Raw genomic sequence first — 15,493 nt, forward strand, 5'->3', positions numbered from 1 at the left:
TCTCTGCATATTAATTGGTGCATTTTTGCTGCGGAGCAAAGAAAAAAAAGGAAAAAGAAAAACAATCAAAGCTGTCAGGGGCGGGTGGCCATGCTACTGTATCACACACACAATAGACAATCAACAATATACATAAGGTCTGTACGTGCACATATTAATATAATATTAGGTGGATGACAACTTCTAGCTCCTAAACTGTAATAAATGATAATGACTATATGTGCCCCTACGTGAGATGCCCGTTTTCCTATTTGTCCTATTTGGAATTGGGCTTATTAATCAGGTAGCCATTTTGGAACGTCATGTCAAGTGTTGCAAGGTGGGCTGAGTAAAATGGCACAGAGGAAACTGTCTGAGAATGACAAACAGATGTGTAGCAACCAAGTTTATCACCACAGACTTCCAAACTAAATCTATATTGTACAAATGTATATTGTATAGAAAATGAAATTGTAAAATAGAGCAAAATGCCTAAATTAGATAAGAATGGAGTTCTTGACACTTTTTTCATAAAATATATTTTTTTTTAAATAGCATTTGAAACCATTTTTGACATTTAGTCTTATTGCTAATTTCATGTAAAGGAATGTATTAATGCAAAAAACAAAGGAATATTTTTACTCTTGAATCTGATAACAGAATGTCCATAATGCCCATAACAAGAAAACTTTTTTATGTGTTTCTCTGTCTGAAAGAGTGCCTTCACTTCTTTAAGTTTCATACTTTTGTGCAAGAATCTTGAATAATTACGTGTATACATAATTACACTGAAATAATTAAAGTGTGTGTAAAACTAAACGCTTGCCCGTCTATAGAAGTGGACACAGGTTGGAGCGGCCCGGACAGAGAAGCTACTGCACCTGCGCACAATCACGTGACGCAAGACTCTTAAAAACCTTCTGCCTGAAAGGACGCTTTCCAGAAAAAAAAGGAAAAAAGGAAACTTTTCTTTAACAAACCTTCCCATAGGAAGCAACTCCATCTGGACTACCATCTACCTTTAGAGTGAAATAAGTTATCACCATGTTTGTTTTTTTGGAACAAATTGTGATATAGAGTTGCCACATCTGGAGAGATTTGCAGAGGAGATCTAGCACAAGTTTTGCTCATGCAATTAATCTAAAGTGCATTGGACAAAAAACGCAGTTGCTGCACTTGCTTTGGTGTGTACGAGAACTCTTGCGCCCTGCACGTGAGAACGCGTTTAAAATGGAAACATGTCCATTTTTAATTGCGCTTGCAACCTTCAGCCACTTCTGTCCTTCATCTGCGCTCTCACTGTCTCACTCACTCACTCACTCACGACTACACAATAAACGGATCTTTAAAAAATGCAAAGAGAGAGAGAGAGAGAGAGAGAGAGGGAGAGAGAGAGAGAGAGACGTGCGAGAAAAGAGGGGAGGAGGAGAAGAGAAAGAGAAAGAGAGGGAGGGGGAAGAACAGCGTAAGCTTGTATACAACTACCTCGATTTCCATTTCCCCCCCAACTCGTAATGTATTTAATTCAAGCGAAACGTAATCATGACGTGTCTTGTCATTAATCTCCTCGCCGCCTCTCCCGTAAGTACATTGAGTCTCACTTTCATCAAAAAATATCTTATAAATTTAAAACTATTCGCTAATTTGCACGGAGCGCGCGCTTAACGATTATATGATCATGTGTTTGTCAGTGTTACGCATGGCATTTTCTTTTCTTTTTTTCCGGATACGTAGCATTGCTGTGGGCTTCATAAACAACAAATAACCGACGATGACTTTTTTTTAAGGGGATGCTGATAGAAAAAGACACGTCGCTTTGGTGCTTCACACACTTGGCGCTTTTTTAAAACGGTTTGATTTGTGGGGTCTGGGGATGATTGGCGGCTCGCGCATCCCTACAGGGCGCATCATACGTGTAAACGCACAAGGCACAATTCAGCAGTCGAGCGTTGAGTGTGTCATGTATGTGCGCCTTGCCCTTGCCACCAGAATGGGGTGCTCGCCTTTAGTCTTTGGTCTGGGTTAAGCTATGCACGAGGGCTCGGGTTACAAATGATCATGTAAACGGTCATTAAAAAAAAACAACTTTGAATTCGAATGTCTCGAGCGTGTGTTGCATGAGAAAAGAGAAAGCGATATATGTATATATATATATATATATATATATATATATATATATATATATATATATATATATATATATATATTGCACGTCCCAAAGAGGAACGTATGAGTGGAATAAAGTGTCCTGAAGTAATGTTGAACTTGATGTCTTAAAAAAAAATAAGCAAGAACTTTTCTCAAGTTAAAGCATGTACACTGTCCAACTTGCTCGGTTAAAGAAATGTATGAAGTGTCATTATTGTAAGTAATTATGTAATTGATTCCGATTTTGCGTCGCATACTGATGTTAGGAAAACATGGATCAGATCATTGATGGGGCAGATTATCTTTAGCACCAATTTGTGCGTTAAACCGAGTCATGGAAGTGCACCGAGGTCGCGTAATCATCCATCATATAGTCTGTAATGTGGCTAAATGGCTGTCCTGCATGATTGAGCCAAAAAAAGAACTGTTCATGTTTTACGCGATGCAATTTCGAACTTAAGTAGACACTGCTATAACAGCTTGCTTGTTATAACACGCAGTTCCAGCAGGACCACTTGTCCTGGGCTATTCTCACCTCTGTCTAGTAGCTCACACAAGGCTGCGAGCTCCGGCTGCTGCATGCCCCCGCTGTGCTTTGCTAAATAACTCTCCGTAAGTGCTGTTTCGAAATGCGTGCCACTATTTAAGGTAAAGAAAAAAAAATAACACGGATGGATGAGTGCAAAGGCCTTATTTTCCTAAATGTGGAAATCTGACAAAAGTTCTGAAAGTGCCTGTTGGTCTACGAGGTACGGAGTTAAGCTTGGAACCGATATTGGCAGCGAAATTCAAGATGAAACCCGTGATGGCACTTTTCAGCTGCTCCTTCTTCGTGTCCCTTTACCCCCCTCCCCTTCCATTATCTTTTGTCGAAAGAAAAGGAAAAATGAAGGGGTAAAAAAAGAAAGAAAAAAAAGCTCTGAATCGCGTGCAAACAGCATCAAACCTCAAATCACTGCGCACCATTATGTTGTTTTGTGATTTGGTTAAACCCGATGCTCGCGAGCGCACGCGTTTGTTCTCGAGCCATTATTTATTTTATTAATGAGCTCTCTCTCTCTCTCTCTCTCTCTCTCTCTCTCTCTCTCTCTCTCTCTCTCTCTCTCTCTCTCTCTTGCTCTCCTTAAAAAATTGAGATGGCCGCGAGAGGGAAGGGCGAAAAAGCCAGTGAAAATGGTTGCGCGTTATTGACGCCCAAAGGCCGTGGTGGAAATTCCTCTCGAGATAAGCAAGCGGACGTGTCATCAAATGTCGCCCTCCGCTCCTTAAAGAAGGATACAGTCCCAAAGCCGCATTTCCACCTTTCCCTCTAAAACGTAGCTCTTTTTCTTATTAACTTTCAAAGGTGACACAATCTAGACATTCATTAGGGTATTATTTTTCCCCTCGAGGCTTCCAGCTAACGTTTTAAAAGTGAGCTGAACAATAAGCTTGAAAATATAAGACTAAAAATCACTTAGAATTGAAATAAATGTTCTTTTGCATGAAACCTTGAATGTTTCAAAAAATATTTCCACGTAAGACTCCTTGAGATAGATTTAAGGAAAAAAGACTAAAGCTAAAACACCCCCTGAAATATTGTGTTTTTATAGTGTAGTAAATATATTATATAGGTAAGTTCTCACAGTGGGCTCTCAGACAGAGGATCCATACGTTTCAGACTTTTTTCCTCCTATTTTATCAAACATTATCAGAATCAGAGTTTTTATAGTTAACTGAGCTGACTGGTCACTTGTACAAAAGACGTTTAAATAATACGTCACAGACGTATAAATAATATTTCAGAAAAAAAACGTAATAAACTGTATCTATCCTTGTTGATAGGGTGCTACTCTGACCTTTGTACCTTTCATATGTACATTGTCTTTTACTTAGAAAGTTACATTTAGTGTATCATTAAAGCTTTCCTCTAGAAACTAATTGTAGTCCATGTACTGTAGGTACTTTGGCACACTATATCTGTGTTTCCACAATATAGCAAATGTACAAAAGATGCATCCTTGATGGTGCAAATTAGCAATATTTTTTCTGAGAGTGTAGGTCAATGATTCACAAAATTGGGCCTATGAAGCATAGCCTGGGGATTCGTAGCCTAATTTATCTTTACTCTGTTAGTGCATGAAATCACAACCTGTTATTATCCAAGTTGTACTTGTTAGCATGTTTGACTGGTCACTTAGTCAAAACTTAAGTAACTCTAAGCACAATCTGAGAAAAAATACAGTAAAAAAATCAAACCTGTTCTGTTGATGGAAATTTCTGGAATAAAATAGCCAATGGATAATAATAAATATAATAGTAATAAATAGCCAATGGTTTCTGTACACATTTCTAAATAATTAGCAGAATATTTTAATAGTTGGACGGTGTCTGTATAAAGATAAGGTTGTTTGGCTGCAAAATATTAGAGAACCCCTGGTATGAGTGAGAATCCTTAGCAGATCTTAAGTATACTGTAAATGCAGCCTCATCACCTTAGAGTCGAAATGTGACTGCAGCTTTATTTCAATATCACTTTTTAAACAGTAGGCAGATGCATTTCTGGGTTGCATCTGGTAAAACTATATAGTCGACTTTACTAATGAAAGTTCTGATTGGTTTAATTGGGCAATTAACACTCAGCTGGAAGTAGATCTGCTCGTTCTCCCCTGCAGAGGAAGCGCTACTTCTCTTACATCCCTCCTGGGTCTGTGTAAAACGCTTTGCACATATTGCTAAAATGCCACAGGCTTGCAGTTTGTGCTGAGTTATTTTGTCAGACTAGTAAATGAGCAAAGGCTATCTTTAGTTAACAACACATAAAGAATTTAAGTGGAATGGACAGTGAAAGAGGACTTCTCTATGTATATACATTTAACATCTCTGTCAAATCACTCTCCTACAGTAATTTCTCTGATTTGTTAATGTAATCAAGGCTTTTCCCTATTTGTACCTTTTATTGGCAGGTATTGGTGCTCAGCATTTCACTTTACTTACTCAGAATTAATCTTCTAGTTGCTTTTTTCGAGTAGCTTAACAGAATTCTGAAATTTAGGTTCTTAATATTTAAGAAGAGACAAACGTCGAAAAAAGATACTCATTGAGATTAAATAAGGAAGCAACCTTGATAGGAAACAGACTTAACAGCTGGGTGACACCAGACAGACCAGACATTAGGATTTTAAGACATTACAGTACATACCTAGAGAATAGTAAATAAAAAAGGTTATGTATAGAAGGCTGTTCTTTTTGTTGTTGTTGGTTTTTTTTCCTCAGTGTGAACACAGTGTGAATAAGAATCCTGGGATGAGTACAAAGCAATCTTTAATGATTACAGCAAATATTCTTAGGTACAAGTCTAACAGGTCTGTATCAAGGTGGGATTTTCAATTAAAAGAAAGTTGAGACGTGGGCATAAACTGTTTTTTTTTTTTTTTTTAATTGTAAATTAATGCCATGTGGTATCTTATTCTTACTAGTCAAAGTAGTGTTTTGCCACACCAGCACTTGATTTTGTGTGAATAATATGCATTTGCATTTCCAATAGACCTACTATTTGAGAATTTGTACATTATTTTATTTAATTTATTTATATATATTTAAATCAGATACACTAGCAATTTATTGACAAAAATGCCATTGACCAAGATTTACTCTCACAAGCTTAGAAACATGTCATTTTAGCAGCTGCCTGTCTAATCACTGAAAAAGTAGTAACAGGCATCAGATCTTGAAATGTAATAAAACAAAAATGCTTTATAGAGTTTAAAATAAATTACATTGCATATGTATAATGGCAACTTCTATGGAGCTGACCTTGAGTCCTGGCCTAAAAGTTGAATGATAAATGATGCCCATTGTAAGTACTCCTTTAATGCTTGTTGTTAGATGAAATGAAACCACCAACTACCAAACTAAGTATTGAGTACTGAAAGTAAACATACAGACAGCCTGAGACAGGAGAGGGGATGGAACTGAGTGACAGAGAAAAGGAAAACTGATGTGTGTATTTCAGAGTCACTGGTGTATATTATGGATGTGCATAAAAAAAACTGAAGAGAGGGGTCTAAGAACGGACTTAAGTTCAGGCCAAGATTTTATCATTTTTTTTAAGGAAATGAATTGCATTTATGTGCAAGCTTGTCCTGTGATATTAGGCAAACTCCCAAAGCCCAAACAAATCCACACATACAAACACAATTTAACATAGTATAGTCCATACCCAAAGATTTTGGTTCAGGCAGATACACAGACACACAGAGGCACATCAACACACCCACAAAGACACACGAGTACACACACACCCTTTTCACATAAATTTTCTCAAGGGCATCTGTTACACACTGCATGAATAGCCGCTTGTTCATCCTTTAGATACATTACATGGTAACAGAGTGTACAGATTTAGAAGAGCAAATCCAGTAAATGTGTGATATAATAAACCAGGAATGCATCTATTTCTGTGTTAAGATTCCTCTATCTGAATCAACTCTGTATACTTTCATATCACTGATGTATATACAGTAGTTTTTAACATATTAATCATCGAAAACACCACTCAAGATTTAAGGTCACCGTAAAAATCTTAAATGTTTCTTAGACATTTCCTTTTGTGAAACGACATTAGAAAGGTTTTCAGCTAATGTTAGATTTTTTTTTCTTTCAGTTTTAATCTTTTTACATACAGTATAAGAAGGTTGACACTGAGCAATTTAGATATTATTAACTCTGCTCGTGTTACTATTGTATAATTACATTCACTATACTTGTTATTATAGTCATTATAAATGTTATGCAAGTAACATTCTTTCTGTACTTTGAAAAGGACCTTCAATAGGCATATAATAAACTTTGATTTGTATGAGAGGCTCTGTCCGGTAAGATATTTACTTGCAAGATAAAGTCTGGAGAAGGTTGATTTAAACAATGCAACAAAAGTGTAGTGCAATTCCACTGTCTGTGTTGGTATCCACTTCTGTATCTATGCCCATTTTGAAATCTGGAAACATACTGTCTTAATGATTTTTTTCTTTGTATGTAGTAGTTGACAAATACTATTTTGTTTCTCTTGTGTACCATGTAGCCATTTGGACAAAGGTGTTTAGCATGCATGAATCATCTGGTGACTTGCTGCCATACTGCAAATGTGTGTGTTTGTGTGTGTGTGTGTGTGTGTGTGTGTGTGTATTATTTGTGCATGCTGCTTTATCACTCTCCTGCCTTCATCTTTCCCCTCCCCCCTCTGTCTAGCACCTTATCACTCCTTCTATCCAAATTCAGGCAAAAAAAGACCTTTATTAGAATGACAGGCCTGGTCAGTCACAAATATAATCTGTCATGGCAGAACAATGTGTTGGCACAAACAATATTCATATGAAAATAATACCATCAGACCAAAGAGGTTCAGCATCCTCTACTCTAGAGCTGGGAATGCTTCATGCCCCCTTTTTCATGAGAAAATTGCCACTCAAATATGGCTCATTCAGATGTGAGTCTCTTTTCCACCCCCACCCCCCCTCTCCCTTTCTCCGTCTGTCTCGCTCTTTCTTTCTCTTCTCCCTTCGCCATGTTATGAGGCCCCAATCTACCAGCTGATAGCAGCATTCCCTGGCATAGTGCCAACTGGCAACGATGCAAGAGAGAGAGAATGAAAGAAAATTAGTGAGTAATAGAGGGAGGAGGAGAGAAAGAGAGAGAAAAGGAGAGGGGGATGGGAGTCTATCGAGGTGAAAAGATGGAAAGAAAAGAATTAGCAATAATGGTGTATTAAAGAGGAGAGAAGGAGGGCAGGAGAGAGTGCTATTGATATTGTAGCGACAGATACGTGATTGAACTAAAATGTCAACTGGCCACGGTATCGCACATGCACACAATCACATTTAAACAATTACTTATATTCATATGCACTGTCTCTGTGCAAAATTAGAAACATACTGTCATCAACACAGAAAAACACAAACTGTCACAAACTGTGACTCACACATACGGAAACACAGATGCACCCACACATGTTCATCTATTCAGCAGATTTTTGCCACAATTATCAATGAGCTCAATTTTCTTTCAGCATTTCTTCATGCTATGTCTGGACATGTCCTCATACAGAGCATATTTCTTGCCCTGGTGTGTATAAGTCTGCATGTACATGCCAGTGAAGATCTGTGATTGTGATGATTGTTACCTCTGACTGGGCTGTGGGAGTGGGTAATAGATTATAATTTCTTTCTTATTTAAACAGCTACTGTATATATGTCTGTGTATGTGTGTGTGCAGGAAGGGTGTGTGTGGAAATCAAAACATCTCGCGCCCATCCTGTTTAGGATAGGTTGTGTCCTGCTGTACCCTAAGCTTTTACTACTATTCAGGCATGCATATTTGTGCATTCAAGGCCAACAATAAACACTCATATGATCGAGGAATATTATCCAAAATGGCAGTAAAATATGTTTTCCTTAAAATCTGAACAAATTGTGAGCAAAAAGTGTATAAGCATACACACTTGTTTCTGTTTTGCAGGTGGTGTCAGAGACCCTTTCAGAACTGCATCCTCTTTCATCTAAGGAAGCAAATGATGGAATACACACACTACTAGTGAGTAAACACTCTTCCACATAACAGAAGCATGGTCATATTTAAACATGTGGGCATGACACCTTTTTCATATTTCTGACTTTGTCACTCTCATCAGGCACAGAATATGGATTCTCCAAGAGAATGTTTGATTGCCCTTTCCTCTAAGGTTCCCCTGTCCCCTCCATCAATGCCTTCACTAGATGACAGTCCTCACACCTTACCCCAAAGCCCTCACTCTGCCCAATCTAGCCCTCTTACTAACCCCTATACACAACTGTCACCTTTTGATGATGGCAACCAGCAAGATGACGATGAAGATGAGGACCTGTCAGGGCCACCATCTCCCAATACAGTTACACTGTTTCAAGACGAAGAACAGTTGTGTACTCCCTCTTCAGAGAGCAGTCCTCCAGCCACTCCATCTGCACCACCACCTGACTTTGTAGCACTGGAACAGGTACTTTCTTCAGGGGATGGTGCCACCTGCAATGATGAACTAGACCTGCAGCTTTTCAACAACGAAAGCATGGCTGTCCAAGGAGGTTCTACCACTGGTCCAGCTCTCAGGTTCCCTTGCCATGTTTGTGGGAAGAGGTTCCGCTTTCAGAGCATTCTGTCCTTGCATGCCCGAGCTCATAGTTTGGACAGGGACCGCCAGCCCACTGCCCTGAAAAAAACGTCACATGTTAAACCAGAAAAAAACCATTTAAATGATACTGTTATTAAAAAACACAGAAGGCTTAATTCTAATTCAGTATATAAGTCATTTCACCTGAATCAGAGAGAAGAGACTGTACCAGAGGATTCTTTTCAAACCCTCAATAGCCCTCAGTTTGAAATGGATGAAACCACAACTCTGACTCCACCTCTAACAGAAGATGCACCAGTCTCTTCAACCTTTTCTCCATTAGGGTCTGCCCTCATGGAAGATCCCAGCCCTCCTGTGGCAGCACTTTCCTTCCGCTGCCATGCGTGTAAGGGTAAATTCCGTACAGCCTCTGAGCTAGCTCGTCATGTTCGGATTCTCCATAACCCATACAAATGTACACTGTGCCCATTTTCAGCCAATAAGGAGGAACGCCTAGCTATTCACTTACAGGAAAGCCACCCACCTGAAGAGCCTTTGACACATCCTGTCTTCCCTTCCTCCCCAATCACATTGCAACCACAGACACCTTCATCACAAGCACCTGCTGTTCCAGCATTCCGTTGTGAGACTTGTGGTCAGCGGTTTACCCAGTCCTGGTTCCTCAAGGGTCATATGCGCAAGCACAAGGCCTCGCTTGACCACAAATGCCAGGTTTGTGGCCGTGGTTTTAAGGAGCCCTGGTTCCTCAAGAACCATATGAAGGTGCACCTCAACAAACTGGGCCTGAAGGCTGGTCTAGGAGATTTGGGACCTTCAGGGACTGAACATTCCAAAGGTCCTGCTAGGAGCCATGCCTTAGGGGCTCTCTATTCTAATGTTCTCCTCTCACACAGTGGGGCAGCTGGAAGTGCAAAGGCAGGTAATCGAACAGAAAGGTCAGAATTCAGTGAAGGATCAAGCAGATCTTCATTATGGGGTTACCTCAGGTTGCCAAATGACAGCAGTGGTGCTAGTTGTATGGAACGCCTTCAGGCAGTGGCACAGGTGGCAGAGATCGGTAATGGTGGAGAGAGAGGAGGAACAGAGGTTTTGGATGGACGAGAGCAAGCAGCTATGTGGGAACTGGTAGCACATAGACTGGCAGCAGTGCAGCAGAGCCAGCAGCAGCAGAGGTCCCAGGTGCAGCAACAATATTCTTCCTCACAATGCTCTGCTGTTGGGGAAGCTGACCAGATGAATGCCTACTTAGGTGGCCTTGGCTTCAAAGAAGACCTGGAAGCTTCCAGAGCCCCTTGGGAGTGTCCTGAATGTGGAAAGCTTTTCCAGAATCTTCAGCAGGTAGTGGCTCATGCTCGTGTTCATTCTCAGAGACCACAAAAGTATCGTAGTGTACATGGGAGAAAAGAAGAGGATGGTCTACAAAAAACTGCTGGACTCCAAGCAGGAGAAGGACGAGGGCACAGAAAAGAAGGCAGACAAGATTCTCAACAGCTCCAATCTGGAGTGGGGACACTCGGAGGTTTCCACTCAACTATAGCACATCTCTCTGGTAAGGATACTCTAATAAGAATATAATTAAAAGCCATATTATTCATTTATTAATATGCTTTTGTTTTTATTGTTTGTTGTGACTTTTGCATAATTTCTCAGTGATTCTGTCAATCGGTTCATGCTGTTTCTAACCAAATACTTAAGCTTAATGAAGAAGTTTTCCCCAAATGTTTTCTGTTGCTTTCAAGTGCAATTCAACAATGTACTGGATAAATTCTGTTTTACATTAGAACATATTTTAAAGATATATTAAAGATTAGAATCTTTTATGTTTTGTTTTTTATCCCAGGGGACAGCAGTCTCAGAGGAACATCGTTTGGAACTTCAAGGGAGCGGGTGCGAGGAACAGGAATGAAGGATTGCCCCTACTGTGGTAAATCTTTCCGGTCTTCCCATCACCTTAAAGTACACCTACGTGTGCACACAGGTGAGCCTGATAGAAAAAATTAAGTAATGCATGTAATGAATATAGTATACTTACTCTAATAATATATTCATTCTCTCATCTGAAGTATTCTTCTACCATATCAATCACTTACTAGTTACTATTTACATAGAAATTCAGAAAGTCAAAAATGACAAAGAGTGCCATCTGCTGTTATGGAACGAAACTGCAAATTGTAATGAGTATTTTGATGTATGCTTTTTTTAGGTGAAAGACCATACAAATGTCCCCACTGTGACTATGCTGGCACACAATCTGGATCTCTTAAATACCATCTACAACGTCACCATCGTGAGAGAAATGCCATGGCAAACTCTCCTAGCTCTTCCTCTTCAAGCCATCCCCCCTCACTGACTGGTTCTCCACGAGAGAAACAACATCGTCCATCAACTGCAAACCAGGGCTCATTTCCTACATTCAGACACAGCCAGAACTTGGCCACTGGATCTGCTGAAAAGAAAGAGAGTCATCTGAAATCCAGAGATGCTCAAAAGGAACGAAATTTGGAGAGTCAGTATCGTTTTCTGTCTGGTATGATGCAGGAACTGTACCCAGGAGGACTAGATGGGGGATGGAGAGGTGAGACACCTGCTCCAAAAACACCCAAAACATCCAGACGCAAGCCACTTGTTACAAGTCGTATGATTCCAGCTAATGGGTATCAAGGCAGCGTCAACTCTAGTGCTTCCCAAGAATGTGGACCCCTAGACCTTTCTCGCCGCCCTGTGTCTAGTATAGGTGCAGTGGAACAAGCTGGAGGAGTAGTGAGTAGCTCTGATAGTCCAACAGGGGGACCAAAAGGAGATGGAGATATTCTAAATCAATGTGTCTTTTGTCCATTTCGAACCTCTTCTTCTGAGCTGATGGCAATGCATCTTCAAGTCAACCACACCAGCAAGTCCCGTCGTAAAAGGGGGGGTGTTGTAACAAGTGACAACCACTCTTCCAGACTGACCCTATATGGGATGAACCATGACCCTTTGGCACTGTGGAAATTTCTTAGTGAAGGTGATGAAATCATGGCCATGGATGACTGGATAAAATACAGGTCAAGGTCTAAAAATGGGGTCAGTCTGGAAGATGGGGACCTAGAGATGGAACCTACAAAGCAAGGGCTTAAACTAGGAGATGGCAAACTGGATAACATAGATGATCATGAAATGAAGGAAATAGAGGATGCCCTAGAAACAACAAGTGAACTTGAAGCTAACTGCCATCAACAGGGCATGACAAAGGATCAATCAGACATGATGCAGGAGGAGTTGCACGAGGATGGGGAGAAGCTTGTGAAGAACTAAGCGATTTCAAATCCCCCAGAGGAACACAGAGCTGGAATCAAGGATCTATTGGCAAAATTAGACACAGAAAACTAAAATGAGGCTGATCATGTTCTTTCCAACACAAGGACATCATGTCCTAGTTTCATACATAGTCACAGACTTGCACACAGATATATATCCAGTATTCTATGCTAGTCTTAGCCTTCAGGGGTCCCGAGGCCTTCTTGACTGCTGGTTTCTTTTTGTATATTTTTTTCTTTATTTTTGTCATTTAAGGTAATTGCCAAGTTATATTTCTTTCTACTGTGAGACATTCCAATGTCAAAAGCATCTGGAAATAGTAATTGTTAGAACAGGAAAAGCAAAAAAGAAAAATAAATCTGTTTTTTTTTTGTACTAATACAATATCTTGTGTTAACTAAAAAAAAAAGGCTTAAAATAAGAGCTAGATGTAGTCTACAATATCCATCTGACATTTTTTTTTTTTTGCATTTTGACAACTCTTGCACCAATAACCAAATGGATAAAATTTCTTTCCATACATTTACTAGGTTTTATGCACAGTATGCTGTGAAGACAAAATGGTACTGATGATGAACATTTTTAATAATAAACAACAGAGCAAATAATATTCCCCACACATATGCTATCAGCTAGGTTTGGCAGTCTTCTAGAGAACAAGATTCCTTCTAATTCATTCTGTCTCAGTGCCTGGTGCTGTATTTATTTTTAGGGGAATTCTACAACAAAGGAAATTATATTTCATATATACAGTATATTCCGATTTATGTAAAAGCTAGGTAAGGTAAGATAGTTCTGGAACATTGTGGCAGCAGTTACTGTGACCTGTCTGTTGAGCCTGAAGGAGCGGAACTTTTTAGAAGCGTGAGAACAGATGGCCAGCTGACAGAGAACAAATTGTAGTGTTTACATCATAAATACCACTATGACTTTGTTTTTGGATGAAATTGGATCACAGTCACAGAGGAGACATTAAGAAGGATTGAGGTCTGGTTTTCATATATGGAATGAAACATTTCAAAAACATTGAGTCCAACTCAAAAAGACTCAGTCAGTCATTCCTAGTTTTTTTTTTTTTTTTTCTCTCACCTGTAAATCACCCAAAAGAGAGACAAGAAAGACATAGGTCCCTAAGCATCAGGGCAAATCCAATAAAAAATATTAATAACTGTGGCATCTTTAAGATCAATAGTTTTTTAAAGAAACAATAAGAAGCATTATTAATAAAATCACTAACACCTTCATAGACATCCCAATAGAAATGTGTAGCTTTTATAACTATTAAAAAAAAAAATAAAAACAGAAAAAAGCTCTTTTTAAATGTTTTTTTTTATTTTAAGAAAAGTTCTTAATGAATAAAACGTGATATCAATATCAGTAATAATAATGGTTGTGGTAGAATACTGGTCTGGAATGTTAAAAACACTGTGCAAAGTTCATTGTTTTCAATGAAAGTAGAATTTTGTTTGTCTTTTGAATATAGACCAAACTTTTTGTTTATGGGTTATTGTTTATATTGAGTCACTTTCTTTTGAAGTAATGCTGCAGATTCAAATGTCTGTTCCTAATCATACTACAAAGTGGTCAATCAATCAATCAATCAATCAATCAATCAATCAATCAATCAATCAAAAAAAGTTGATGAAATCAACAAATCCACTATTGATCTAATCAGGCATACAATCAAAAATCTAGTCTTCAGCACTAAAGTGTTGGCACTGTAATGTATTGATAATTTATTTATTAATTATTGCAAAAAGTGTGTCAAGGACATATCATTTTATTGTCAGTTTGACTGACTAATGAACTATAAGGGACTGACTCCCTGTTTTCTATACTAATAATGTTTATGGCATTCTCACACATTACTTACCCCAAAAACAATTTGTGTGATTGAATGAACTGTACCTTATCTTGCCTCTTGTGCCACTGACTGAAAAAGATGGGTACTGATTGTTACTGCTGGCCTTACTATATAAATGTGCATGTGTTGTTTTGTGTGTAGAGCACCTTATGAGTTTGGTAGCCCCTGACGTGGTGGTCATTAAAGATTACACTCCAAGCCACTGTGCCTTTTGTCCTGCACACTTCCTCAAGTACTTTGAATTCTCACCAAAAGCACCTACAGTAAACCACATTATATCTTCTCTCAACTTCTGCCTACATGTTATCACCTCTAAAGTCTTATCACCTCTAAAGTCTTATCATTCTCTCTCTCTCTCTCTCTCTCTCTGTTCTCTCTCTCTCTCTCTCTCTCTCTCTCTCTCTCTCTCTCTCTCTCTCTCTCTCTCTCTCTCTCTCTCTCTTCTCTGCAATCAACAACATTATCAGACCTTTTGGCATTATTCTGTGTACTCAATTCATTCAGTTCCAGTTGTTGCTGAACTGCTATTTTCCAACAAACACCACTGGAAGGTGACATACTGTTTAGCATTGTGGCCTTTTTTTTAGATGTTATTATAATTTTTGTGATGTTTGTTTTGCCAATGAGATGAGATCATGCTCTTCTTATAATAATTAATGTTTATTTGTTTTTTTAGTATTACAAAAAAAAAGAAATCTGTGTTTGATGTACAGATAGAGTTAGAGATGTGTTTTTAACGAGATCTCCAACCACAGTGCCGACTCTCCATCTCTCTTAATAACCTTACCTGTATAGACTATGGATACTTAAAGTATAGCTCAGGGCAGTATGACCATCAGTGCATAATGTCTCAGCATGTGAAATTCCAACCATGTCTAATACTTAATCTATCTTATTTATATCAGTCATCAACATTTAAGTATGTGGATGTTCTGATGCCTCTGGTGACATCTAAATATCCAGAAAACACATTATTTTATAAGGACGGCTATGTTGCTTCCTAGGGAATCTGCAGTAGAGGAGAGTTGGAGGGAAGGTCTGGGTTTGAGCTCTTATGTAGTTGA

The 15,493-nt window shown here is 38.9% G+C and overlaps 1 protein-coding gene across 2 annotated transcripts; it reads left to right on the forward strand.

Moving 5' to 3' along the window:
- The first annotated feature begins 1,377 nt into the window (after window positions 1-1,377).
- Window positions 1,378-14,871, forward strand: znf219 (zinc finger protein 219). 2 transcript variants are annotated; one of them, XM_027135030.2, is made up of 5 exons: window positions 1,378-1,560; window positions 8,623-8,697; window positions 8,795-10,817; window positions 11,109-11,246; window positions 11,472-14,871. In XM_027135030.2, exons 1-5 carry the CDS (start codon window positions 1,522-1,524, stop codon window positions 12,560-12,562), a joined length of 3,366 nt encoding a protein of 1,121 aa, XP_026990831.2. In that variant the 5' UTR covers window positions 1,378-1,521; the 3' UTR covers window positions 12,563-14,871. The 2 variants fall into 2 exon arrangements, with proteins under 2 accessions (XP_026990831.2, XP_047672288.1); XM_047816332.1 differs by lacking the exon at window positions 1,378-1,560 and adding an exon at window positions 6,923-8,310.
- Window positions 14,872-15,493: the final 622 nt, after the last annotated feature.

This window comes from Tachysurus fulvidraco, chromosome 7 (genome assembly GCF_022655615.1).
Source record: "Tachysurus fulvidraco isolate hzauxx_2018 chromosome 7, HZAU_PFXX_2.0, whole genome shotgun sequence".
Taxonomy (NCBI): Eukaryota; Metazoa; Chordata; class Actinopteri; order Siluriformes; family Bagridae; genus Tachysurus; species Tachysurus fulvidraco.

Bases quoted from the DNA above. Each gene is read 5' to 3' on its own strand.
- znf219 (XM_027135030.2), top strand. From the start codon at position 1,522: ATGACGTGTCTTGTCATTAATCTCCTCGCCGCCTCTCCC. The intron at 1,561-8,622 runs GTAAGTACATTG...TCTGTTTTGCAG, and splicing joins ATCTCCTCGCCGCCTCTCCC to GTGGTGTCAGAGACCCTTTC. The intron at 8,698-8,794 runs GTGAGTAAACAC...CACTCTCATCAG, and splicing joins ATGGAATACACACACTACTA to GCACAGAATATGGATTCTCC.